General features: G+C 47.3%; 1 protein-coding gene across 1 annotated transcript in view; it reads left to right on the top strand.

Annotated features, from left to right (window-relative positions):
* The window catches only part of slc7a9 (solute carrier family 7 member 9), a 98,112-nt gene that overhangs the window by 8,556 nt on the left and 62,579 nt on the right, over window positions 1–26,977 (top strand). The window contains exons 2-3 of the mRNA XM_065012502.1: window positions 1,107–1,259; window positions 10,386–10,533. Of these exons, the coding sequence (XP_064868574.1) occupies window positions 1,113–1,259; window positions 10,386–10,533 (295 nt within the window). The 5' untranslated portion in view covers window positions 1,107–1,112. The remainder of the gene's footprint in view (window positions 1–1,106; window positions 1,260–10,385; window positions 10,534–26,977) is intronic.

The following is a 26,977-nucleotide window of genomic DNA, read 5'->3' as shown; positions in this document are numbered from 1 at the left end:
AGGACAATGACCCAACACACCTCCAGGCTGTGTAAGGGCTATTTGACCAAGAAGGAGAGTGATGGAGTGCTGCATCAGATGACCTGGCCTCCACAATCACCCGACCTCAACCCAATTGAGATTGTTTGGGATGAGTTGAACCGCAGAGTGAAGGAAAAGCAGCCAACAAGTGCTCAGTATGTGGGATCTCCTTCAAGACTGTTAGAAAAACATTCCAGGTGAAGCTGGTTGAGAGAACGCCAAGAGTGTGCAAAGCTGTCATCAAGGCAAAGGGTGGCTATTTGAAGTATCTCACATATAAAATATATTTGATTTGTTTAACACTTTTTTGGTTACAACATAATTCCATACGTGATATTTCATAGTTTTGATGTCTTCACTATTATTCTACATCGTAGAAAATAGTAAAAAATATGTGTGTCCAAACTTTTGACTGGTACTGTACATCCGACAAGAGAGAACACAACACAACATAAAGAGAGACCTAAGCAACACAGCATGGTAACAACACAAAACATGGTTCAAACATTGGGCACAGACTACAGCACAAAGGGCAAGAAGGTAGACACAACATTACATCATGTGAAGCAGCCATTAACTGTCAGTGTGTCTCCACACAACAATACATCATGTGAAGCAGCCATTAACTGTCAGTGTGTCTCCACACAACATTACATCATGTGAAGCAGCCATTAACTGTGTCTCCATACAACAATACATCATGTGAAGCAGCCATTAACTGTGTCTCCATACAACAATACATCATGTGAAGCAGCCATTAACTGTGTCTCCATACAACAATACATCATGTGAAGCAGCCATTAACTGTGTCTCCATACAACATTACATCATGTGAAGCAGCCATTAACTGTCAGTTTGTCTCCACACAACATTACATCATGAGAAGCAGCCATTAACTGTGTCTCCACACAACAATACATCGTGAGAAGCAGCCATTAACTGTCAGTTTGTCTCCATGATTGAGTCTTTGAATGACGGTGAATTGATGAGACCAAGAAGAGAACTGACTGTCATCTTTACAATGTCCTCTTACGTGTGTGTGTGTGTGTGTGTGTGTGTGTGTGTGTGTGTGTGTGTGTGAGCAGGGTGACATGGACGAGGGCAGTGTGAGGAAGAGGAAGGACATGTTTAATGGAGGCCCCGCCCCCGACCCCGCCCCCGGCCCAACCTCCAATATGTCTGCCTCCCACTCCAAGCCTGCTGAGGAAGACGTGAAGGCTACCGTGCTACAGAAGGATGTGAGTAATGTAGAGGACAGTGTGTGTGTTAGTCTGTCTCTCTCTCTACGTGTGTGTGTGTGTGTGTGTGTGTGTGTGTGTGTGTGTGTGTGTGTGTGTGTGTGTGTGTGTGTGCGTGCGTGCGTGCGTGCGTGCGTGCGTGTGTGAGTAATGTAGAGGACAGTATGTGTGTTAGTCTGTCTCTCTCTCTCCGTGTGTGTGTGTGTGTGTGTGTGTGTGTGTGTGTGTGTGTGTGTGTGTGTGTGTGTGTAATGCCTGGACAAAAGACCATTTTAAAACCATCCCACTGCTCATGCCGTGTCTACAGACAAAAAGTGATTCTCGGAGGGAGATGCACAACTGGTAAATAGTCTCCTTTTAGACGTGTCAGCCAGTCAGGTGGCTGCCGGCAGAGACTTCTAGTGCAGCAACGTTGAAGGGCTCTGGCTGGTATTACTAAGCCAGCTAGAAGGATGAAGGATGAAGATGAGTCTACCTCAGCAGGAGCAAAAACACACGTTACTCAGAAGTTCTCATAGTAACTTTAGTGGTTGAAAAAAGTTCCCAAATGTCATAAAAAGTAAAGATACCTTCATAGAAAATGACTCAAGTAAAATACTACTTAAATAAAACTATTTAGTTTTAAATGTACTTAAGTATCAAAAGTAAATGTAATTTCTAAAACATACTTAAAACTTGTTATGGCTGCAATCCCACTACCGGGATCGATATGACAACTACCAGTGAAAATAGAGGGCGCCAAATTCAAACCACAGAAGTCTCATAATTACAATTCCTAAAACATACATGTGTCTTATATCATTTTAAAGGTAATCTTGTTGTTAATCTCACCAAAGTGTCCGATTTTAAATAGGCTTTTCAGCGAAAGCACGTCAAACGATTATGTTAGGTCTCCACCAAACCACAAATCAGCACAGGCATTTTCCAGCGAAATATAAAGCATTCACAAAAAGCAGAAATAAAGATAAAATGAATCACTAACCTTGAATTATCTTCATCAGATGACACTCATAGGACTTCATGTTACACAATACATGCATGTTTTGTTTGATAAAGTTCATATTTATATAAAAACAATCTGAGTTTACATTGGCTGATTAGATTCACTAGTTCCAAAAACATCAAGTGATTTTGCAGAGAGCCACATCGTTTCAACAGAAATTACTCATCATAAATGTAGATGATAATACAAGTTATACACATGGAATGATAGATATACCTCTCCTTAATGCAACCGCCGTGTCAGATTTCAAAAAAAGTTTACGGGAAAAACAAACACATGCAATAATCTGAGACGGCGCTCAGAACAGAAGCCAAATTAGACGCCATATTTTTATGTTTGAAGAGCAACACAGTGGTTTCCACATCCCGTCCTGCTCCAGCAACGTCTAGCGAAGTCAGATCAAGATCAAGAGAGCATGATGTCCTGTTTTTAGCATATCACATTTCTATCTTTTACGTTGATCAAACTAAAGTATAAATACCACCGATTTCCAGCTGTGTTTGACCAGTGTAAGGAAGTGGGTACAACAGATTGATGAGGAAATAGTTTTATTTAAATCCATTTTGGAAATAAGGCTGTAACCGCTGGGGTCATTGTTTAACTAATAGGCTACGTGAATGAACCTACAGCAGCCGAGGTGATAATGGCTGGGGTCATTGTTTAACTAATAGGCTACGTGAATGAACCTACAGCAGCCCAGGTGATAATGGCTGGGGTCATTGTTTAACTAATAGGCTACAGAATGAACCTACAGCAGCCGAGTGATAATGGCTGGGGTCATTGTTTAACTAATAGGCTACGTGAATGAACCTACAGCAGCCGAGGTGATAATGGCTGGGGTCATTGTTTAACTAATAGGCTACGTGAATGAACCTACAGCAGCCGAGGTGATAATGGCTGGGGTCATTGTATAACTAATAGGCTACGTGAATGAACCTACAGCAGCCGAGGTGATAATGGCTGGGGTCATTGTATAACTAATAGGCTACGTGAATGAACCTACAGCAGCCGAGGTGATAATGGCTGGGGTCATTGTTTAACTAATAGGCTACGTGAATGAACCTACAGCAGCCGAGGTGATAATGGCTGGGGTCATTGTTTAACTAATAGGCTACGTGAATGAACCTACAGCAGCCAGGTGATAATGGCTGGGGTCATTGTTTAACTAATAGGCTACGTGAATGAACCTACAGCAGCCGAGGTGATAATGGCTGGGGTCATTGTATAACTAATAGGCTACGTGAATGAACCTACAGCAGCCCAGGTGATAATGGCTGGGGTCATTGTATAACTAATAGGCTACGTGAATGAACCTACAGCAGCCGAGGTGATAATGGCTGGGGTCATTGTTTAACTAATAGGCTACGTGAATGAACCTACAGCAGCCGAGGTGATAATGGCTGGGGTCATTGTTTAACTAATAGGCTACGTGAATGAACCTACAGCAGCCGAGGTGATAATGGCTGGGGTCATTGTTTAACTAATAGGCTACGTGAATGAACCTACAGCAGCCGAGGTGATAATGGCTGGGGTCATTGTATAACTAATAGGCTACGTGAATGAACCTACAGCAGCCGAGGTGATAATGGCTGGGGTCATTGTTTAACTAATAGGCTACGTGAATGAACCTACAGCAGCCGAGGTGATAATGGCTGGGGTCATTGTTTAACTAATAGGCTACGTGAATGAACCTACAGCAGCCGAGGTGATAATGGCTGGGGTCATTGTATAACTAATAGGCTACGTGAATGAACCTACAGCAGCCCAGGTGATAATGGCTGGGGTCATTGTTTAACTAATAGGCTACGTGAATGAACCTACAGCAGCCGAGGTGATAATGGCTCGGGTCATTGTTTAACTAATAGGCTACGTGAATGAACCTACAGCAGCCCAAGTGATAATGGCTGGGGTCATTGTTTAACTAATAGGCTACGTGAATGAACCTACAGCAGCCCAGGTGATAATGGCTGGGGTCATTGTATAACTAATAGGCTACGTGAATGAACCTACAGCAGCCCAGGTGATAATGGCTGGGGTCATTGTATAACTAATAGGCTACGTGAATGAACCTACAGCAGCCCAGGTGATAATGGCTGGGGTCATTGTATAACTAATAGGCTACGTGAATGAACCTACAGCAGCCCAAGTGATAATGGCTGGAGTCATTGTTTAACTAATAGGCTACGTGAATGAACCTACAGCAGCCGAGGTGATAATGGCTGCGGTCATTGTATAACTAATAGGCTACGTGAATGAACCTACAGCAGCCCAAGTGATAATGGCTGGGGTCATTGTTTAACTAATAGGCTACGTGAATGAACCTACAGCAGCCGAGGTGATAATGGCTGGGGTCATTGTTTAACTAATAGGCTACGTGAATGAACCTACAGCAGCCGAGGTGATAATGGCTGGGGTCATTGTTTAACTAATAGGCTACGTGAATGAACCTACAGCAGCCCAAGTGATAATGGCTGGGGTCATTGTTTAACTAATAGGCTACGTGAATGAACCTACAGCAGCCCAAGTGATAATGGCTGGGGTCATTGTTTAACTAATAGGCTACGTGAATGAACCTACAGCAGCCCAGGTGATAATGGCTGGGGTCATTGTATAACTAATAGGCTACGTGAATGAACCTACAGCAGCCCAGGTGATAATGGCTGGGGTCATTGTATAACTAATAGGCTACGTGAATGAACCTACAGCAGCCCAGGTGATAATGGCTGGGGTCATTGTATAACTAATAGGCTACGTGAATGAACCTACAGCAGCCCAAGTGATAATGGCTGGGGTCATTGTTTAACTAATAGGCTACGTGAATGAACCTACAGCAGCCCAGGTGATAATGGCTGGGGTCATTGTATAACTAATAGGCTACGTGAATGAACCTACAGCAGCCGAGGTGATAATGGCTGGGGTCATTGTATAACTAATAGGCCACGTGAATGAACCTACAGCAGCCGAGGTGATAATGGCTGGGGTCATTGTATAACTAATAGGCTACGTGAATGAACCTACAGCAGCCGAGGTGATAATGGCTGGGGTCATTGTATAACTAATAGGCTACGTGAATGAACCTACAGCAGCCGAGGTGATAATGGCTGGGGTCATTGTATAACTAATAGGCTACGTGAATGAACCTACAGCAGCCCAGGTGATAATGGCTGGGGTCATTGTATAACTAATAGGCTACGTGAATGAACCTACAGCAGCCGAGGTGATAATGGCTGCGGTCATTGTATAACTAATAGGCTACGTGAATGAACCTACAGCAGCCCAGGTGATAATGGCTGGGGTCATTGTATAACTAATAGGCTACGTGAATGAACCTACAGCAGCCCAGGTGATAATGGCTGGGGTCATTGTATAACTAATAGGCTACGTGAATGAACCTACAGCAGCCCAGGTGATAATGGCTGGGGTCATTGTATAACTAATAGGCTACGTGAATGAACCTACAGCAGCCCAGATGATAATGGCTGGGGTCATTGTATAACTAATAGGCTGTGTGAATGAATGGACTGAGGTAGGTAGATTGTACAGCTAACAGGCTCATTGTATGTAGATACAGGTAGGTGAATGAAGCTAACAGGCTGTGTGTTTGTAGATGGACTGAGGTAGGTAGATTGTATAGCTAACAGGCTACGTGCTTGTAGATGGACTGAGGAGGTAGATTGTATAGCTAGGCTCGTGTTTGTAGATGGACTTGTACAGCTAACAGGCTGTGTGTTTGTAGATGGACTGAGGTAGGTAGATTGTATAGCTAACAGGCTGTGTGTTTGTAGATGGACTGAGGTAGGTAGATTGTACAGCTAACAGGCTGTGTGTTTGTAGATGGACTGAGGTAGGTAGATTGTATAGCTAACAGGCTGTGTGTTTTAGATGGACTGAGATGGAGGCTGTGTGTTTGTAGATGGACTGAGTAGGTAGATTGTATAGCTAACAGGCTGTGTGTTTGTAGATGGACTGAGGTAGGTAGATTGTATAGCTAACAGGCTGTGTGTTTGTAGATGGACTGAGGTAGGTAGATTGTATAGCTAACAGGCTGTGTGTTTGTAGATGGACTGAGGTAGGTAGATTGTATAGCTAACAGGCTGTGTGTTTGTAGATGGACTGAGGTAGGTAGATTGTATAGCTAACAGGCTGTGTGTTTGTAGATGGACTGAGGTAGGTAGATTGTATAGCTAACAGGCTGTGTGTTTGTAGATGGACTGAGGTAGGTAGATTGTATAGCTAACAGGCTGTGTGTTTGTAGATGGACTGAGGTAGGTAGATTGTATAGCTAACAGGCTGTGTGTTTGTAGATGGACTGAGGTAGGTAGATTGTATAGCTAACAGGCTGTGTGTTTATAGATGGACTGAGGTAGGTAGATTGTATAGCTAACAGGCTGTGTGTTTGTAGATGGACTGAGGTAGGTAGATTGTATATCCAACAGGCTGTGTCCTTGTGGACTGAGGTGAATGAACCTACAGCAGCCAAGGTGATAATGGCTCTGGGGTCATTTTGGCTTGTTTTGCTGTTCTCCAAATAGCATTTTAGAGATTTTAAATCGTATAGAAATGCAGTAAATGAGCTTCGACATTGTCATTTATGTTTATGTGGTCACCCTAATGTGTGTGTCTGACAGAGAGGGAGCCTGAGTAGAGTTTCACAGCATAGGATCCCCAATGGCTCTCACGGTCATTACTGTAATCCGCCAGCCAGCCAGCCAGCCAGCCAGCCAGCCAGCCCAGAGCAGACAGCTTTAACTACAGTGTCAGCCGGTACCAACCTCTACCCCCCCCCCGTTTTAACCTGCTGTAGTCTGTTCCACACTCACTGAACTCACTGATCCCAGTGTGTCCCAAGTGGAACCCTAATCCCTGTGTAGAAAACAGGGTGCCATTTCATATGCAGACTCTGTCTCACTGGTTCTCACTCTCACTGAACTCTAACTAGAAAACAGGGTGATTTCCCAGACTCTGTCTCACTGTGAACCCATCCCAGTGGAACCCTAATCCCTGTGTAGAAAACAGGGTGCCATTTCATACGCAGACTCTGTCTCACTGGCTCTCTCAGAACAGCAATCTGGGACCTTTTACCACATCAGATCATACTAAACCAGACTAGATCCATCTGGGACCTTTACCACATCAGATAATAATAAACCAGACTAGATCAATCTGGGACCTTAACCACATCAGATAATACTAAACCAGACTAGATCAATCTGGGACCTTAACCACATCAGATAATAATAAACCAGACTAGATCAATCTGGGACCTTTACCACATCAGATAATAAACCAGACTAGATCAATCTGGGACCTTTACCATATCAGATAATAATAAACCAGACTAGATCAATCTGGGACCTTTACCACATCAGATATAATAAACCAGACTAGATCAATCTGGGACCTTTACCACATCAGATAATAATAAACCAGACTAGATCAATCTGGGACCTTTACCATATCAGATAACCTAATAAACCAGACTAGATCAATCTGGGACCTTTACCATATCAGATACTAATAAACCAGACTAGATCAATCTGGGACCTTTACCACTTCAGATAATAATAAACCAGACTAGATCAATCTGGGATCAATCTGGGACCTTTACCACATCAGATAATAATAAACCAGACTAGATCAATCTGGGACCTTTACCACTTCAGATAATAATAAACCAGACTAGATCAATCTGGGACCTTTACCACATCAGATACTAATAAACCAGACTAGATCAATCTGGGACCTTTACCACTTCAGATAATAATAAACCAGACTAGATCAATCTGGGACCTTTACCAAAAACATGTATCCCAATTGTCTGTTGGATAAATCTTTGGACGTGAAGTAAAAACCATTATTTTGCTCTTCAAATATAACAATACCACAAATGAAGTATGACCTGGCATTCTGGTTCCATTCGTGTGAAAACTGACCAAGTATGACATTGCATTCTGGTTCCATTCGTGTGATAACTGACCAAGTATGACCTGGCATTCTGGTTCCATTCGTGTGATAACTGACCAAGTATGACATTGCATTCTGGTTCCATTCGTGTGATAACTGACCAAGTATGACATTGCATTCTGGTTCCATTCGTGTGATAACTGACCAAGTATGACCTGGCATTCTGGTTCCATTCGTGTGATAACTGACCAAGTATGACATTGCATTCTGGTTCCATTCGTGTGATAACTGACCAAGTATGACATTGCATTCTGGTTCCATTCGTGTGATAACTGACCAAGTATGACATTGCATTCTGGTTCCATTCGTGTGATAACTGACCAAGTATGACATTGCATTCTGGTTCCATTCGTGTGATAACTGACCAAGTATGACATTGCATTCTGGTTCCATTCGTGTGATAACTGACCAAGTATGACATGGCATTCTGGTTCCATTCGTGTGAAAACTGACCAAGTATGACATTGCATTCTGGTTCCATTCGTGTGAAAACTGACCAAGTATGACATTGCATTCTGGATCCATTCGTGTGATAACTGACCAAGTATGACATTGCATTCTGGTTCCATTCGTGTTCTCGCTTGCTACAAGTGCATAAGCTACTCGAGTGACCAACATCAATCCTCCTGGCTTGTGTACAAGGCCTTTGTATGGTAGCTGTAAATGTATAGTCATGTTACAGGGTTACTGAGTGACTCTGACAACAGTAGCTGACTGACTGAGGAATGTTAGGAAGCTGTTTACTGGTCAGTACCTCTCAATAGAACTACTGCTTCATTCTGTAGTTTACACCGTGAGGCTCTCAGGAACCCAGGGTCAGTACCTCTCAATAGAACTACTGCTTCATTCTGTAGTTTACACCGTGAGGCTCTCAGGAACCCAGGGTCAGTACCTCTCAATAGAACTACTGCTTCATTCTGTAGTTTACACTGTGAGGCTCTCAGGAACCCAGGGTCAGTACCTCTCAATAGAACTACTGCTTCATTCTGTAGTTTACACCGTGAGGCTCTCAGGAACCCAGGGTCAGTACCTCTCAATAGAACTACTGCTTCGTTCTGTAGTTTACACCGTGAGGCTCTCAGGAACCCAGGGTCAGTACCTCTCAATAGAACTACTGCTTCATTCTGTAGTTTACACCGTGAGGCTCTCAGGAACCCAGGGTCGGTACCTCTCAATAGAACTACTGCTTCATTCTGTAGTTTACACCTGGAGGCTCTCAGGAACCCAGGGTCAGTACCTCTCAATAGAACTACTGCTTCATTCTGTAGTTTACACCGTGAGGCTCTCAGGAACCCAGGGTCGGTACCTCTCAATAGAACTACTGCTTCATTCTGTAGTTTACACCTGGAGGCTCTCAGGAACCCAGGGTCGGTACCTCTCAATAGAACTACTGCTTCATTCTGTAGTTTACACCGGGAGGCTCTCAGGAACCCAGGGTCAGTACCTCTCAATAGAACTACTGCTTCATTCTGTAGTTTACACCGTGAGGCTCTCAGGAACCCAGGGTCGGTACCTCTCAATAGAACTACTGCTTCATTCTGTAGTTTACACCGTGAGGCTCTCAGGAACCCAGGGTCGGTACCTCTCAATAGAACTACTGCTTCATTCTGTAGTTTACACCGTGAGGCTCTCAGGAACCCAGGGTCGGTACCTCTCAATAGAACTACTGCTTCATTCTGTAGTTTACACTGTGAGGCTCTCAGGAACCCAGGGTCAGTACCTCTCAATAGAACTACTGCTTCATTCTGTAGTTTACACTGTGAGGCTCTCAGGAACCCAGGGTCAGTACCTCTCAATAGAACTACTGCTTCCTTCTGTAGTTTGCACTGTGAGGCTCTCAGGAACCCAGGGTCGGTACGTCTCAATAGAACTACTGCTTCATTCTGTAGTTTGTTGAGGAATTTTGCCTCAACAGGGGTCATACAAAACTAAATGTACACATTAAGACACGTGGTTGAGTGGTAAAACATTCACATACACAAAGCCTCCCAACAGGGGTAATACAAAACTAAATGTACACATTAAGACACGTGGTTGAGTGGTAAAACTTTCACATACACAAAGCCTCCCAACAGGAGCCGGGGGTTTAATCGCTGGTTCTACCGCCTGTATCACCCTCACAGGAAGTTGTCATAACCACATCCTGTCTCTCTCTGCAGGTGGGCCTTTTGAGTGGGATCTGTCTGATCGTAGGAACCATGATCGGCTCCGGCATCTTCATCTCCCCTAAGGCAGTGCTGCTGGAAACGGGAGCCGTAGGACCTTGTCTGTGTGTCTGGGCTGCCTGCGGGGTGCTAGCTACACTGGGTGAGGAGACACACACACAGGCTACACTGGGTGAGGACACACACACATGCTACACTGGGTGAGGACACACACACACAGGCTACACTGGGTGAGGACACACACACATGCTACACTGGGTGAGGACACACACACACAGGCTACACTGGGTGAGGACACACACACATGCTACACTGGGTGAGGACACACACACACAGGCTACACTGGGTGAGGACACACACACACACACACACACACACACACACACACACACACACACACACAGGCTACAGTGGGTGAGGACACACACATTACCTGATCTGACCTGGGTAATCTCTAACCAGAACCTAAATGACACCATAAACTGAGATAGATTACCAGATTAACCCTATCCTGGGTAATCTCTAACCAGACACTAAATGACACCATAAACTGAGATAGATTACCAGATTAACCCTATCCTAGGTAATATCTAACCAGTCACTAGTGGTCGGAAAGAATGATAGGAATCTCCTAAATCAGGAATGACCAAAGTGAGAAGGGCTCCGTGTGAGAAGGGCCCCGTGTGAGAAGGGCCCCGTGTCAGGAGGGCTCCGTGTGAGAAGGGCCCCGTGTGAGAAGGGCCCCGTGTGAGAAGGGCCCCGTGTGAGGAGGGCCCCATGTGAGAAGGGCCCCGTGTGAGAAGGGCCCCGTGTGAGAAGGGCCCCATGTGAGGAGGGCTCCGTGTGAGGAGGGCTCCGTGTGAGGAGGGCTCCGTGTGAGAAGGGCCCCGTGTGAGAAGGGCCCCGTGTGAGGAGGGCCCGTGTGAGAAAGGCCCCGTGTGAGAAGGGCCCCGTGTGAGAAGGGCCCCGTGTGAGAAGGGCCCCGTGTGAGGAGGGCTCCGTGTGAGAAAGGCCCCGTGTGAGAAGGGCCCTGTGTGAGGAGGGCCCCATGTGAGAAGGGCCCCATGTGAGGAGGGCTCCGTGTGAGAAGGACCCCGTGTGAGAAGGGCTCTGTGTGAGAAGGGCCCCGTGTGAGGAGGGCCCCGTGTGAGAAGGGCCCCATGTGAGGAGGGCTCCGTGTGAGAAGGGCCCCGTGTGAGAAGGACCCCGTGTGAGAAGGGCTCTGTGTGAGAAGGGCCCCGTGTGAGGAGGGCCCCGTGTGAGAAGGGCCCCATGTGAGGAGGGCTCCGTGTGAGAAGGGCCCCGTGTGAGAAGGGCCCCGTGTGAGAAGGGCCCCGTGTGAGAAGGGCCCTGTGTGAGGAGGGCCCCGTGTGAGAAGGGCCCCGTGTGAGAAGGGCCCCGTGTGAGGAGGGCCCCGTGTGAGGAGGGCCCCGTGTGAGAAGGGCCCCGTGTGAGAAGGGTCCATGTGAGAAGGGCTCGATGTGAGAAGGGCTCCGTGTGAGGAGGGTCCATGTGAGAAGGGCCCCGTGTGAGAAGGGTCCATGTGAGAAGGGCCCCGTGTGAGGAGGGTCCATGTGAGAAGGGCCCCATGTGAGAAGGGCCCCGTGTGAGAAGGGCTCGATGTGAGAAGGGCCCCGTATGAGAAGGGCTCCGTGTGAGAAGGGCTCTTTGTGAGAAGGGCCCCGTGTGAGAAGAACTGGAACTGCATCCCTATGGCACCCTAACTCTATGGGTCGTGGTCTAAAGTAGTGCACTATATATAGAGAATAGGGTGCCATAGGGCTCTGGTCTAAAGTAGTGCACTATATAGGGTGCCATAGGGCTCTGGTCTAATGTAGTGCCCTATATAGGGAATAGGGTGCCATAGGGCTCTGGTCTAAAGTAGTGCACTATATAGGGAATAGGGTTCCCTTTGGGAGGTATTCTGACTGTGAGAAGGATTGTGTCAGTGTGTTCAATCCCCCAAACCAGTAAACAGTAACATGAACTCTGCTGAGTTATTAATGATTAATTAATTCGTTAGGAACAAATATACACAGGCAGTCAGAAAAGCTAAGGCAAGCTTTTTCAAATAGAAATTTGCATCTTGTAGTACCAACTCAAAAATGTTCTGGGACACTGTAAAGTCCATGGAGAATAAGAGCACCTGCTCCCAGCTGCCCACTGCACTGAAGATAGGAAACACTGTCACCACTGATAAATCCACTATAATTGAGAATTTCAACAAGCATTTTTCTACGGCTGGCCATGCTTTCCACATGGCTACCCCGGTCAACTGCCCGGCACCCCCCACAGCACCCCGCCAAAGCCCCCACCATTTCTCCTTTACCCAAATCCAGATAACTGATGTTCTGAAAGAGCTGCAAAATCTGGACCCCTACAAATCAGCCGGGCTAGACAATCTGGACCCCCTCTTTCTAAAATGATCTGCCGAATTTGTTGCAACCCCTTTTACTAGCCTGTTCAACCTCTCCTATTACTAGCCTGTTCAACCTCTCCTATTACTAGCCTGTTCAACCTCCCAAAGATTGAAAGCTGCCGCGGTCATCCCCCTCTTCAAAGGGGGTGACACTCTAGACCCAAACTGCTGCAGACTTATATCTATCCTACCCTGTCTTTCTAAGGTTTTCGAAAGCCAAGTCAACAAACAGATTACTGACCATTTCGAATCCCACCATACCTTCTCCGCTATGCAATCTGGTTTCAGAGCTGGTCATGGGTGCACCTCAGCCACGCTCAAGGTCCTAAACGATATCATAACCGCCATTGATAAGAGACATTACTGTGCAGCCGTATTCATCGACCTGGCCAAGGCTTTCGACTCTGTCAATCACAACATTCTTATTGGCAGACTCAACAGCCTTGGTTTCTCAAATGATTCAAATCAAATCAAATTACATTTATTTATATAGCCCTTCGTACATCAGCTGATATCTCAAATTGCTGTACAGAAACCCAGCCTAAAACCCCAAACAGCAAGCAATGCAGGTGTAGAAGCACGGTGGCTAGGAAAAACTCCCTAGAAAGGCCACAACCTAGGAAGAAACTTAGAGAGGAACCAGGCTATGTGGGGTGGCCAGTCCTCTTCTGGCTGTGCCGGGTGGAGATTATAACAGAACATGGCCAAGATGTTCAAATGTTCATAAATGACCAGCATGGTCATATAATAATAAGGCAGAACAGTTGAAACTGGAGCAGCAGCACAGTCAGGTGGACTGGGGACAGCAAGGAGTCATCATGTCAGGTAGTCCTGGGGCATGGTCCTAGGGCTCAGGTCAGTTGAAACTGGAGCAGCAGCACGGCCAGGTGGACTGGGGACAGCAAGGAGTCATCATGTCAGGTAGTCCTGGGGCATGGTCCTAGGGCTCAGGTCCTCCGAGAGAGAGAAAGAAAGAGAGAAGGAGAGAATTAGAGAACGCACACTTAGATTCACACAGGACACCGAATAGGACAGGAGAAGTACTCCAGATATAACAAACTGACCCTAGCCCCCCGACACATAAACTACTGCAGCATAAATACTGGAGGCTGAGACAGGAGGGGTCAGGAGACACTGTGGCCCCATCCGAGGACACCCCCGGACAGGGCCAAACAGGAAGGATATAACCCCACCCACTTTGCCAAAGCACAGCCCCCACACCACTAGAGGGATATCTTCAACCACCAACTTACCATCCTGAGACAAGGCTGAGTATAGCCCACAAAGATCTCTGCCATGGCACAACCCAAGGGGGGGTGCCAACCCAGACAGGATGACCACATCAGTGAATCAACCCACTCAGGTGACGCACCCCTTCCAGGGACGGCATGAGAGAGCCCCAGTAAGCCAGTGACTCAGCCCCTGTAATAGGGTTAGAGGCAGAGAATCCCAGTGGAAAGAGGGGAACCGGCCAGGCAGAGACAGCAAGGGCGGTTCGTTGCTCCAGAGCCCTTCCGTTCACCTTCCCACTCCTGGGCCAGACTACACTCAATCATATGACCCACTGAAGAGATGAGTCTTCAGTAAAGACTTAAAGGTTGAGACCGAGTTTGCGTCTCTGACATGGGTAGGCAGACCGTTCCATTAAAATGGAGCTCTATAGGAGAAAGCCCTGCCTCCAGCTGTTTGCTTAGAAATTCTAGGGACAGTTAGGAGGCCTGCGTCTTGTGACCGTAGCGTACGTGTAGGTATGTACGGCAGGACCAAATCAGAGAGATAGGTAGGAGCAAGCCCATGTAATGCTTTGTAGGTTAGCAGTAAAACCTTGAAATCAGCCCTTGCTTTGACAGGAAGCCAGTGTAGAGAGGCTAGCACTGGAGTAATATGATACATTTTTTTGGTTCTAGTCATTATCTCTATCTCCCTAATGGGCAGTTAGGGTCATGGTTATCTCCTGTTACAGGGCACATATTTTGGTTCTAGTCAGGATTCTAGCAGCCGTATTTAGCACCAACTGAAGTTTATTTAGTGCTTTATCCGGGTAGCCGGAAAGTAGAGCATTGCAGTAGTCTAACCTAGAAGTGACAAAAGCATGGATACATTTTTCTGCATAATTTTTGGACAGAAAGTTTCTGATTTTTGCAATGTTACGTAGATGGAAAAAAGCTGTCCTTGAAATGGTCTTGATATGTTCTTCAAAAGAGAGATCAGGGTCCAGAGTAACGCCGAGGTCCTTCACAGTTTTATTTGAGACGACTGTACAACCATTAAGATTAATTGTCAGATTCAACAGAAGATGTCTTTGTTTCTTGGGACCTAGAACAAGCATCTCTGTTTTGTCCAAGTTTAAAAGTAGAAAGTTTGCAGCCATCCACTTCCTTATGTCTGAAACACATGCTCCTAGCAAGGGCAATTTTGGGGCTTCACCATGTTTCATTGAAATGTACAGCTGTGTGTCATCCGCATAGCAGTGAAAGTTAACATTATGTTTTCGAATAACATCCCCAAGAGGTAAAATATATAGTGAAAACAATAGTGGTCCTAAAACGGAACCTTGAGGAACACCAAAATTTACAGTTGATTTGTCAGAGGACAAACCATTCACAGAGACAAACTGATATCTTTCCGACAGATAAGATCTAAACCAGGCCAGAACTTGTCCGTGTAGACCAATTTGGGTTTCCAATCTCTCCAAAAGAATGTGGTGATCGATGGTATTAAAAGCAGCACTAAGGTCTAGGAGCACGAGGACTGATGCAGAGCCTCGGTCCGATGCCATTAAAATGTCATTTACCACCTTCACAAGTGCCGTCTCAGTGCTATGATGGGGTCTAAAACCAGACTGAAGCATTTCGTATCTATTGTTTGTCTTCAGGAAGGCAGTAAGTTGCTGCTCAACAGCCTTTTCAATTTTTTTTGAGAGGAATGGAAGATTCGATATAGGCCGATAGTTTTTTATATTTTCTGGGTCAAGGTTTGGCTTTTTCAAGAGAGGCTTTATTACTGCCACTTTTAGTGAGTTTGGTACACATCCGGTGGATAGAGAGCAGTTTATTATGTTTAACATAGGAGGGTCAAGCACAGGAAGCAGCTCTTTCAGTAGTTTAGTTGGAATAGGGTCCAGTTTGCAGCTTGAAGGTTTAGAGGCCATGATTATTTTCATCATTGTGTCAAGAGATATAGTACTAAAACGCTTGAGCGTCTCTCTCTATCCTAGGTCCTGGGAGAGTTGTGCAGACTCAGGACAACTGAGCTTTGAAGGAATACGCAGATTTAAAGAGGAGTCCGTAATTTGCTTTCTAATAATCATAATCTTTTCCTCAAAGAAGTTCATGAATTTATCACTGCTAAAGTGAAAGTCATCCTCTCTTGGGGAATGCTGTTTTTTAGTTAGCTTTGCGACAGTATCAAAAAGGAATTTCGTATTGTTCTTATTTTCCTCAATTGAGTTAGAAAAATAGGATGATCGAGCAGCAGTAAGGGTCTTCGGTACTGCACGGTACTGTCTTTCCAAGCTAGTCGGAAGACTTCCAGTTTGGTGTGGCGCCATTTCCGTTCCAATTTTCTGGAAGCTTGCTTCAGAGCTCGGGTATTTTCTGTGTACCAGGGAGCTAGTTTCTTCTGAGAAATGTTTTTAGTTTTTAGGGGTGCAACTGCATCTAGGGTATTGCGTAAGGTTAAATTGAGTTCCTCAGTTAGGTGGTTAACTGATTTTTGTCCTCTGGCGTCCTTGGGTAGACAGAGGGAATCTGGAAGGACATCAAGGAATCTTTGTGTTGTCTGTGAATTTATAGCACGACTTTTGATGTTCCTTGGTTGGGGTCTGAGCAGATTATTTGTTACAATTGCAAACGTAATAAAATGGTGGTCCGATAGTCCAGGATTATGAGGAAAAACATTAAGATCCACAACATTTATTCCATGGGACAAAACTAGGTCCAGCGTATGACTGTGACAGTGAGTGGGTCCAGAGACATGTTGGACAAAACCCACTGAGTCGATGATGGCTCCGAAAGCCTTTTGGAGTGGGTCTGTGGAATTTCATTGAAAATGAAATTGGAGCGAGCCGGTCGCATCCGCGCTTCGGTCTGCAGGTTGTATAACTTTTTCATTACATTTCATTACATTTCATTATAGTACAACGGTCTGATTTGTCTAATCTTAGCAATTTCTTCTTAGCTAGCTACATAGTCGTCGTTGTATCAAAGATAATTGCGTTATTATCGTATTTCGTCGTCCTCCTAGCTGCCTAGCAGCTAGCCAGCTAGCATACGTTCACCGCCTACCGTAGCACTGTAGTAACTATCACACTCAACTGAACGACTTGATTATTGTAGTTTTAGCTAGCTACATAGTTGTCTTTGCTGTCTTCGTATCCAAGATAATTGTGTAGTTAGAGTGTGTAGTCTTAGAGTGATTATCTTAATTTACCGAGGTTAGCTAGCCAGCTATTTTGTCGTCCTTAACGCTATTTTGTCGTCCTTAACGTAGGAGACACTCCTAGCTAGCCAATAGCCAGCCAACGTCTACTGAATAGAACTTTCGCATTCCGGTCGCATTCCGCTTCGCTCCACAGGTAGTATCTTATTTTCATTTCATTTCATTACAGTCCCAACGGTGTGATTTGTTTGATCGTAGCTAGCTACATAGCTAGCTACATAGCCGTCTTTGTTTCAAAGATAATTGTGTAGTCTAGAGCGATTCTCTAGGTTAGCTAGCCAGCCATTGTCGTTCTCCTAACGCAACGTAACGTAACCAACACTGCTAGCTAGCCAGCGAGCCCCCGAAAAGCAGCATTGTAGAAACTTCACACTCAACGGAACGACTTGATTAGGGTAGTGTCAACAACGCAGCTAGCCTACCTCAGCAGTACTGTATCATTTTAATCATTTTAGTCAATTAGATTCTTGCTACGTAAGCTTAACTTTCTGAACATTCGAGACGTGTAGTCCACTTGTCATTCCAATCTCCTCTGCATTAGCGTAGCCTCTTCTCTAGCCTGTCAACTATGTGTCTGTCTATCCCTGTTCTCTCCTCTCTGCACAGACCATACAAACGCTCCACACCGCATGGCCGCGGCCACCCTAATCTGGTGGTCCCAGCGCGCACGACCCACGTGGAGTTCCAGGTCTCCGGTAGCCTCTGGAACTGCCGATCTGCGGCCAACAAGGCAGAGTTCATCTCAGCCTATGCCTCCCTCCAGTCCCTCGACTTCTTGGCTCTGACGGAAACATGGATCACCACAGACAACACCGCTACTCCTACTGCTCTCTCTTCGTCCGCCCACGTGCTCTCGCACACCCCGAGAGCTTCTGGTCAGCGGGGTGGTGGCACCGGGATCCTCATCTCTCCCAAGTGGTCATTCTCTCTTTCTCTCCCTTACCCATCTGTCTATCGCCTCCTTTGAATTCCATGCTGTCACAGTTACCAGCCCTTTCAAGCTTAACATCCTTATCATTTATCGCCCTCCAGGTTCCCTCGGAGAGTTCATCAATGAGCTTGATGCCTTGATAAGCTCCTTTCCTGAGGACGGCTCACCTCTCACAGTTCTGGGCGACTTTAACCTCCCCACGTCTACCTTTGACTCATTCCTCTCTGCCTCCTTCTTTCCACTCCTCTCCTCTTTTGACCTCACCCTCTCACCTTCCCCCTACTCACAAGGCAGGCAATACGCTCGACCTCATCTTTACTAGATGCTGTTCCTCCACTAACCTCATTGCAACTCCCCTCCAAGTCTCCGACCACTACCTTGTATCCTTTTCCCTCTCGCTCTCATCCAACACTTCCCACACCGCCCCTACTCGGATGGTATCGCGCCGTCCCAACCTTCGCTCTCTCTCCCCCGCTACTCTCTCCTCTTCCATCCTATCATCTCTTCCCTCTGCTCAAACCTTCTCCAACCTATCTCCTGATTCTGCCTCCTCAACCCTCCTCTCCTCCCTTTCTGCATCCTTTGACTCTCTATGTCCCCTATCCTCCAGGCCGGCTCGGTCCTCCCCTCCCGCTCCGTGGCTCGACGACTCATTGCGAGCTCACAGAACAGGGCTCCGGGCAGCCGGCGGAAATGGAGGAAAACTCGCCTCCCTGCGGACCTGGCATCCTTTCACTCCCTCCTCTCTACATTTTCCTCCTCTGTCTCTGCTGCTAAAGCCACTTTCTACCACTCTAAATTCCAAGCATCTGCCTCTAACCCTAGGAAGCTCTTTGCCACCTTCTCCTCCCTCTTGAATCCTCCCCCCTCCTCCCCTCTGCAGATGACTTCGTCAACCATTTTGAAAAGAAGGTCGACGACATCCGATCCTCGTTTGCTAAGTCAAACGACACCGCTGGTTCTGCTCACACTGCCCTACCCTGTGCTCTGACCTCTTTCTCCCTCTCTCTCCAGATGACATCTCGCGTCTTGTGACGGCCGGCCGCCCAACAACCTGCCCGCTTGACCCTATCCCCTCCTCTCTTCTCCAGACCATCTCCGGAGACCTTCTCCCTTACCTCACCTCGCTCATCAACTCATCCCTGACCGCTGGCTACGTCCCTCCCGTCTTCAAGAGAGCGAGAGTTGCACCCCTTCTGAAAAAACCTACACTCGATCCCTCCGATGTCAACAACTACAGACCAGTATCCCTTCTTTCTTTTCTCTCCAAAACTCTTGAACGTGCCGTCCTTGGCCAGCTCTCCCGCTATCTCTCTCAGAATGACCTTCTTGATCCAAATCAGTCAGGTTTCAAGACTAGTCATTCAACTGAGACTGCTCTTCTCTGTATCACGGAGGCGCTCCGCAATGCTAAAGCTAACTCTCTCTCCTCTGCTCTCATCCTTCTAGACCTATCGGCTGCCTTCGATACTGTGAACCATCAGATCCTCCTCTCCACCCTCTCCGAGTTGGGCATCTCCGGCGCGGCCCACGCTTGGATTGCGTCCTACCTGACAGGTCGCTCCTACCAGGTGGCGTGGCGAGAATCCGTCTCCTCACCACGTGCTCTCACCACTGGTGTCCCCCAGGGCTCTGTTCTAGGCCCTCTCCTATTCTCGCTATACACCAAGTCACTTGGCTCTGTCATAACCTCACATGGTCTCTCCTATCATTGCTATGCAGACGACACACAATTAATATTCTCCTTTCCCCCTTCTGATGACCAGGTGGCGAATCGCATCTCTGCATGTCTGGCAGACATATCAGTGTGGATGACGGATCATCACCTCAAGCTGAACCTCGGCAAGACGGAGCTGCTCTTCCTCCCGGGAAGGACTGCCCGTTCCATGATCTCGCCATCACGGTTGACAACTCCATTGTGTCCTCGTCCCAGAGCGCTAAAAGAACCTTGGCGTGATCCTGGACAACACCCTGTCGTTCTCAAATAACATCAAGGCGGTGGCCCGTTCCTGTAGGTTCATGCTCTACAACATCCGCAGAGTACGACCCTGCCTCACACAGGAAGCGGCGCAGGTCCTAATCCAGGCACTTGTCATCTCCCGTCTGGATTACTGCAACTCGCTGTTGGCTGGGCTCCCTGCCTGTGCCATTAAACCCCTACAACTCATCCAGAACGCCGCAGCCCGTCTGGTGTTCAACCTTCCCAAGTTCTCTCACGTCACCCCGCTCCTCCGCTCTCTCCACTGGCTTCCAGTTGAAGCTCGCATCCGCTACAAGACCATGGTGCTTGCCTACGGAGCTGTGAGGGAACGGCACCTCAGTACCTCCAGGCTCTGATCAGGCCCTACACCCAAACAAGGGCACTGCGTTCATCCACCTCTGGCCTGCTCGCCTCCCTACCACTGAGGAAGTACAGTTCCCGCTCAGCCCAGTCAAAACTGTTCGCTGCTCTGGCCCCCCAATGGTGGAACAAACTCCCTCACGACGCCAGGACAGCGGAGTCAATCACCACCTTCCGGAGACACCTGAAACCCCACCTCTTTAAGGAATACCTAGGATAGGATAAAGTAATCCTTCTCACCCCCCTTAAAAGACCTAGATGCACTATTGTAAAGTGGCTGTTCCACTGGATGTCATAAGGTGAAAGCACCAATTTGTAAGTCGCTCTGGATAAGAGCGTCTGCTAAATGACTTAAATGTAAATGTTTTCCATGTGAATATTAAAGTCACCAAAGATTAGAATATTATCTGCTATGACTACAAGGTCCGATAGGAATTCAGGGAACTCAGTGAGGAATGCTGTATATGGCCCAGGAGGCCTGTAAACAGTAGCTATAAAAAGTGATTGAGTAGGCTGCATAGATTTCATGACTAGAAGCTCAAAAGACGAAAACGTCATTTTCTTTTTTGTAAATTGAAATTTGCTATCGTAAATGTTAGCAACACCTCCGCCTTTGCGAGATGCACGGGGGATATGGTCACTAGTGTAGCCAGGAGGTGAGGCCTCTTTTAACACAGTAAATTCATCAGGCTTAAGCCATGTTTCAGTCAGGCCAATCACATCAAGATTATGATCAGTGATTAGTTAATATGATCAGTGTTTAGTTTTGCCCAACCTAGGTCGAGGCACAGACACGATCTCAATGGTGATAGCTGAGCTGACTACACTGACTGTGCTAGTGGCAGACTCCACTATGCTGGCAGGCTGGCTAACAGCCTGCTGCCTGGCCTGCACCCTATTTCATTGTGGAGCTAGAAGAGTTAGAGCCCTGTCTATGTTGGTAGATAAGATGAGAGCACCCCTCCAGCTAGGATGGAGTCCGTCACTCCTCAGCAGGTCAGGCTTGGTCCTGTTTGTGGATGAGTCCCAGAAAGAGGGCCAATTATCTACAAATTCTATCTTTTGGGAGGGGCAGAAAACAGTTTTCAACCAGCGATTGAGTTGTGAGACTGCTGTAGAGCTCATCACTCCCCTAACTGGGAGGGGCCAGAGACAATTACTCGATGCCGACACATCTTTCTAGCTGATTTACACGCAGAAGCTATGTTGCGCTTGGTGATCTCTGACCGTTTCATCCTAACATCGTTGGTGCCGACGTGGATAACAATATCTCTATACTCTCTACACTCGCCAGTTTTAGCTTTAGCCAGCACCATCTTCAGATTAGCCTTAACGTCGGTAGCCCTGCCCCCTGGTAAACAGTGTATGATCACTGGATGATTCGCTTTAAGTCTAATACTGCGGGTAATGGAGTCGCCAATGACTAGAGTTTTCAATTTGTCAGAGCTAATGGTGGGAAGCTTCGGCGTCTCAGACCCCGTAACGGGAGGAGTAGAGACCAGAGAAGACTCAGCCTCTGACTCCGACTCGCTGCTTAATGGGGAAAACCGGTTGAAAGTTTCTGTCGGCTGAATGAGCGACACCGGTTGAGCGTTCCTACAGCATTTCCTTCCAGAAACCGTGAGAAAGTTGTTCGGCTGCGGGGACTGTGCCAGGGGATTTATACTACTATCTGTACTTACTGGTGGCACAGACGCTGTTTCATCCTTTCCTACACTGAAATGACCCTTGCCTAACGATTGCGTCTGAAGCTGGGCTTGTAGCACAGCTATCCTCGCCATAAGGCGAGTACAGCGACTGCAATTAGAAGGCATCATGTTAATGTTACTACTTAGCTTTGGCTGTTGGAGGTCCTGACGAATCGTGTCCAGATAAAGCTTCCGGAGTGAAAAAGTTGAGGGAAAAATATATATATATATATATGAACGGTAATTAAAAAGTAAAAACCGTAAAGTTGTCAGGTAGCAAAATAACTCGAAAACAAGTCTGTAAGGTGATTGCCTCGCCTGGTTTACCAACTACTTCTCTGATAGAGTTCAGTGCGTCAAATCGGAGGGCCTGTTGTCTGGACCTCTGACAGTCTCTATGTGTGTACCACAGGGTTCAATTCTCGGGCCGACTCTTTTCTGTATACATCAATGATGTTGCTCTTGCTGCTGGTGATTCTCTGATCCACCTCTTAGCAGGCAACACTATTCTGTATACTTCTGGCCCCTCCTTGGACACTGTGTTAACTAACCTCCAGACGAGCTTCAATGCCACACAACTCTCCTTCCGTGGCCTCCAACTGCTCTTAAACGCAAGTAAAACTAAATGCATGCTATTCAATCGATCACTGCCCGCACCTGCTCGCCCATCCAGCATCACTACTCTGGACTGCTCTGACTTAGAATACGTGGACAACTACAAATACCTGGGTGCCTGGTTAGACTGTAAACTCTCCTTCCAGACTCACATTAAGCATCTCCAGTCCAAAATTAAATCAAGAATCGGCTTCCTATATCGCAACAAAGCATCCTTCACTCATGCTGCCAAACATACCCTCGTAAAACTGACCATCCTACCGATCCTCGACTTCGGTGATGTCATCTATAAAATAGCCTCCAACACTCTACTCAACAAACTGGATGCGGTCTATCACAGTGCCATCCGTTTTGTCACCAAAGCCCCATCACTACCCACCATTGCGACCTGTACTCTCTCGATGGTAGGCCCTCGCTTCATACTCGTCGCCAAACCCACTGGCTACAGGTTATCTACAAGTCTCTGCTTGGTAAAGCCCCGCCTTATCTCAGCTCGCTGGTCACCATAGCAGCACTCGCTCCTGCAGGTATATCTCACTGGTCACTCCCAAAACCAATTCTTCCTTTGGTCGTCTTTCCTTACAGTTCTCTGCTGCCCATGACTGGAACGAATTGCAAAAATCTCTGAAGCTGGAGACTCACATCTCCCTCACTAGCTTTAAGCACCAGCTGTCAGAGCAGCTTATAGATCACTGCACCTGTACATAGCCCATCTGTAAACAGCCTATCTATCTACCTCATCCCCATACTGGTATTTATTTATTTATTTATTTAGTTCCTTTGCACCCCAGTATCTCTACTTGCACATTCATCTTCTGCCGATCTACCATTCCAGTGTTTAATTGCTATATTGTAATTACTTCGCCACCATGGCCTATTTATTTCCTTAACTTACCTCATTTGCAGTCACTGTATATAGACTTTTTGTTTTATTTTGTTCTACTGTATTATTGACTGTATGTTTTGTTTAGTCCATGTGTAACTGTGTTGTTGTATGTGTCGAACTGCTTTGCTTTATCTTGGCCAGTTCGCAGTTGTAAATGACAACATGTTCTCAACGAACCTACCTGGTTAAACAAAGGTGAAATAAAATAAAATAAATACAAAATTAAGAGGCTAGGAGGGAATTCCTCTCCCAACATGAACCCTGCTGAGTTATTAAGAGGCTAGGAGGGAATTCCTCTCCCAACATGAACCCTGCTGATTTATGATGAGTCTAGGAGGGAATTCCTCTCCCAGTCTGGGTCAGCTAATCTCAGCAGCCAGAAACACATTTCTGACCAGCTACTGGTTAACGCCTGTCACTAGTGCAGGGCTCTGACCAGCTACTGGTTAACGCCTGTCACTAGTGCAGGGCTCTGACCAGCTACTGGTTAACGCCTGTCACTAGTGCAGGGCTCTGACCAGCTACTGGTTAACGTCTGTCACTAGTGCAGGGCTCTGACCAGCTACTGGTTAACGCCTGTCACTAGTGCAGGGCTCTGACCAGCTACTGGTTAACGTCTGTCACTAGTGCAGGGCTCTGACCAGCTACTGGTTAACGTCTGTCACTAGTGCAGGGCTCTGACCAGCTACTGGTTAACGTCTGTCACTAGTGTAGGGCTCTGACCAGCTACTGGTTAACGTCTGTCACTAGTGCAGGGCTCTGACCAGCTACTGGTTAACGTCTGTCACTAGTGCAGGGCTCTGACCAGCTACTGGTTAACGTCTGTCACTAGTGCAGGGCTCTGACCAGCTACTGGTTAACGCCTGTCACTAGTGCAGGGCTCTGCTGTCACTAGTGCAGGGCTCTGACCAGCTACTGGTTAACGTCTGTCACTAGTGCAGGGCTCTGACCAGCTACTGGTTAACGTCTGTCACTAGTGCAGGGCTCTGACCAGCTACTGGTTAACGTCTGTCACTAGTGCAGGGCTCTGACCAGCTACTGGTTAACGTCTGTCACTAGTGCAGGGCTCTGACCAGCTACTGGTTAACGTCTGTCACTAGTGCAGGGCTCTGACCAGCTACTGGTTAACGTCTGTCACTAGTGCAGGGCTCTGACCAGCTACTGGTTAACGTCTGTCACTAGTGCAGGGCTCTGACCAGCTACTGGTTAACGTCTGTCACTAGTGCAGGGCTCTGACCAGCTACTGGTTAACGTCTGTCACTAGTGTAGGGCTCTGACCAGCTACTGGTTAACGTCTGTCACTAGTGCAGGGCTCTGACCAGCTACTGGTTAACGTCTGTCACTAGTGTAGGGCTCTGACCAGCTACTGGTTAACGTCTGTCACTAGTGCAGGGCTCTGACCAGCTACTGGTTAACGTCTGTCACTAGTGTAGGGCTCTGACCAGCTACTGGTTAACGTCTGTCACTAGTGTAGGGCTCTGACCAGCTACTGGTTAACGTCTGTCACACTGACCAGCTACTGGTTAACGTCTGTCACTAGTGTAGGGCTCTGACCAGCTACTGGTTAACGTCTGTCACTAGTGCAGGGCTCTGACCAGCTACTGGTTAACGTCTGTCACTAGTGTAGGGCTCTGACCAGCTACTGGTTAACGTTAACGTCTGTCACTAGTGTAGGGCTCTGACCAGCTACTGGTTAACGTCTGTCACTAGTGTAGGGCTCTGACCAGCTACTGGTTAACGTCTGTCACTAGTGTAGGGCTCTGACCAGCTACTGGTTAACGTCTGTCACTAGTGTAGGGCTCTGACCAGCTACTGGTTAACGTCTGTCACTAGTGCAGGGCTCTGACCAGCTACTGGTTAACGTCTGTACTAGTGTAGGGCTCTGACCAGCTACTGGTTAACGTCTGTCACTAGTGTAGGGCTCTGACCAGCTACTGGTTAACGTCTGTCACTAGTGTAGGGCTCTGACCAGCTACTGGTTAACGTCTGTCACTAGTTAGGGCTCTGACCAGCTACTGGTTAACGTCTGTCACTAGTGCAGGGCTCTGACCAGCTACTGGTTAACGTCTGTCACTAGTGTAGGGCTCTGACCAGCTACTGGTTAACGTCTGTCACTAGTAGGGCTCTGACCAGCTACTGGTTAACGTCTGTCACTAGTGTAGGGCTCTGACCAGCTACTGGTTAACGTCTGTCACTAGTGCAGGGCTCTGACCAGCTACTGGTTAACGTCTGTCACTAGGGCTCTGACCAGCTACTGGTTAACGTCTGTCACTAGTGCAGGGCTCTGACCAGCTACTGGTTAACGTCTGTCACTAGTGTAGGGCTCTGACCAGCTACTGGTTAACGTCTGTCACTAGTGTAGGGCTCTGACCAGCTACTGGTTAACGTCTGTCACTAGTGTAGGGCTCTGACCAGCTACTGGTTAACGTCTGTCACTAGTTAGGGCTCTGACCAGCTACTGGTTAACGTCTGTCACTAGTGCAGGGCTCTGACCAGCTACTGGTTAACGTCTGTCACTAGTGCAGGGCTCTGACCAGCTACTGGTTAACGTCTGTCACTAGTGCAGGGCTCTGACCAGCTACTGGTTAACGTCTGTCACTAGTGTAGGGCTCTGACCAGCTACTGGTTAACGTCTGTCACTAGTGTAGGGCTCTGACCAGCTACTGGTTAACGTCTGTCACTAGTGTAGGGCTCTGACCAGCTACTGGTTAACGTCTGTCACTAGTGCAGGGCTCTGACCAGCTACTGGTTAACGTCTGTCACTAGTGCAGGGCTCTGACCAGCTACTGGTTAACGTCTGTCACTAGTGCAGGGCTCTGACCAGCTACTGGTTAACGTCTGTCACTAGTGTAGGGCTCTGACCAGCTACTGGTTAACGTCTGTCACTAGTGCAGGGCTCTGACCAGCTACTGGTCAACGTCTGTCACTAGTGTAGGGCTCTGACCAGCTACTGGTTAACGTCTGTCACTAGTGCAGGGCTCTGACCAGCTACTGGTTAACGTCTGTCACTAGTGTAGGGCTCTGACCAGCTACTGGTTAATGTCTGTCACTAGTGCAGGGCTCTGACCAGCTACTGGTTAACGTCTGTCACTAGTGTAGGGCTCTGACCAGCTACTGGTTAACGTCTGTCACTAGTGTAGGGCTCTGACCAGCTACTGGTTAACGTCTGTCACTAGTGTAGGGCTCTGACCAGCTACTGGTTAACGTCTGTCACTAGTGTAGGGCTCTGACCAGCTACTGGTTAACGTCTGTCACTAGTGTAGGGC

Source organism: Oncorhynchus nerka, linkage group LG27 (assembly GCF_034236695.1).
Source record: "Oncorhynchus nerka isolate Pitt River linkage group LG27, Oner_Uvic_2.0, whole genome shotgun sequence".
NCBI lineage: Eukaryota > Metazoa > Chordata > Actinopteri > Salmoniformes > Salmonidae > Oncorhynchus > Oncorhynchus nerka.
Note: the sequence above shows the minus strand (reverse complement) of the source record. Positions and strands in the feature narration are given on the sequence as shown.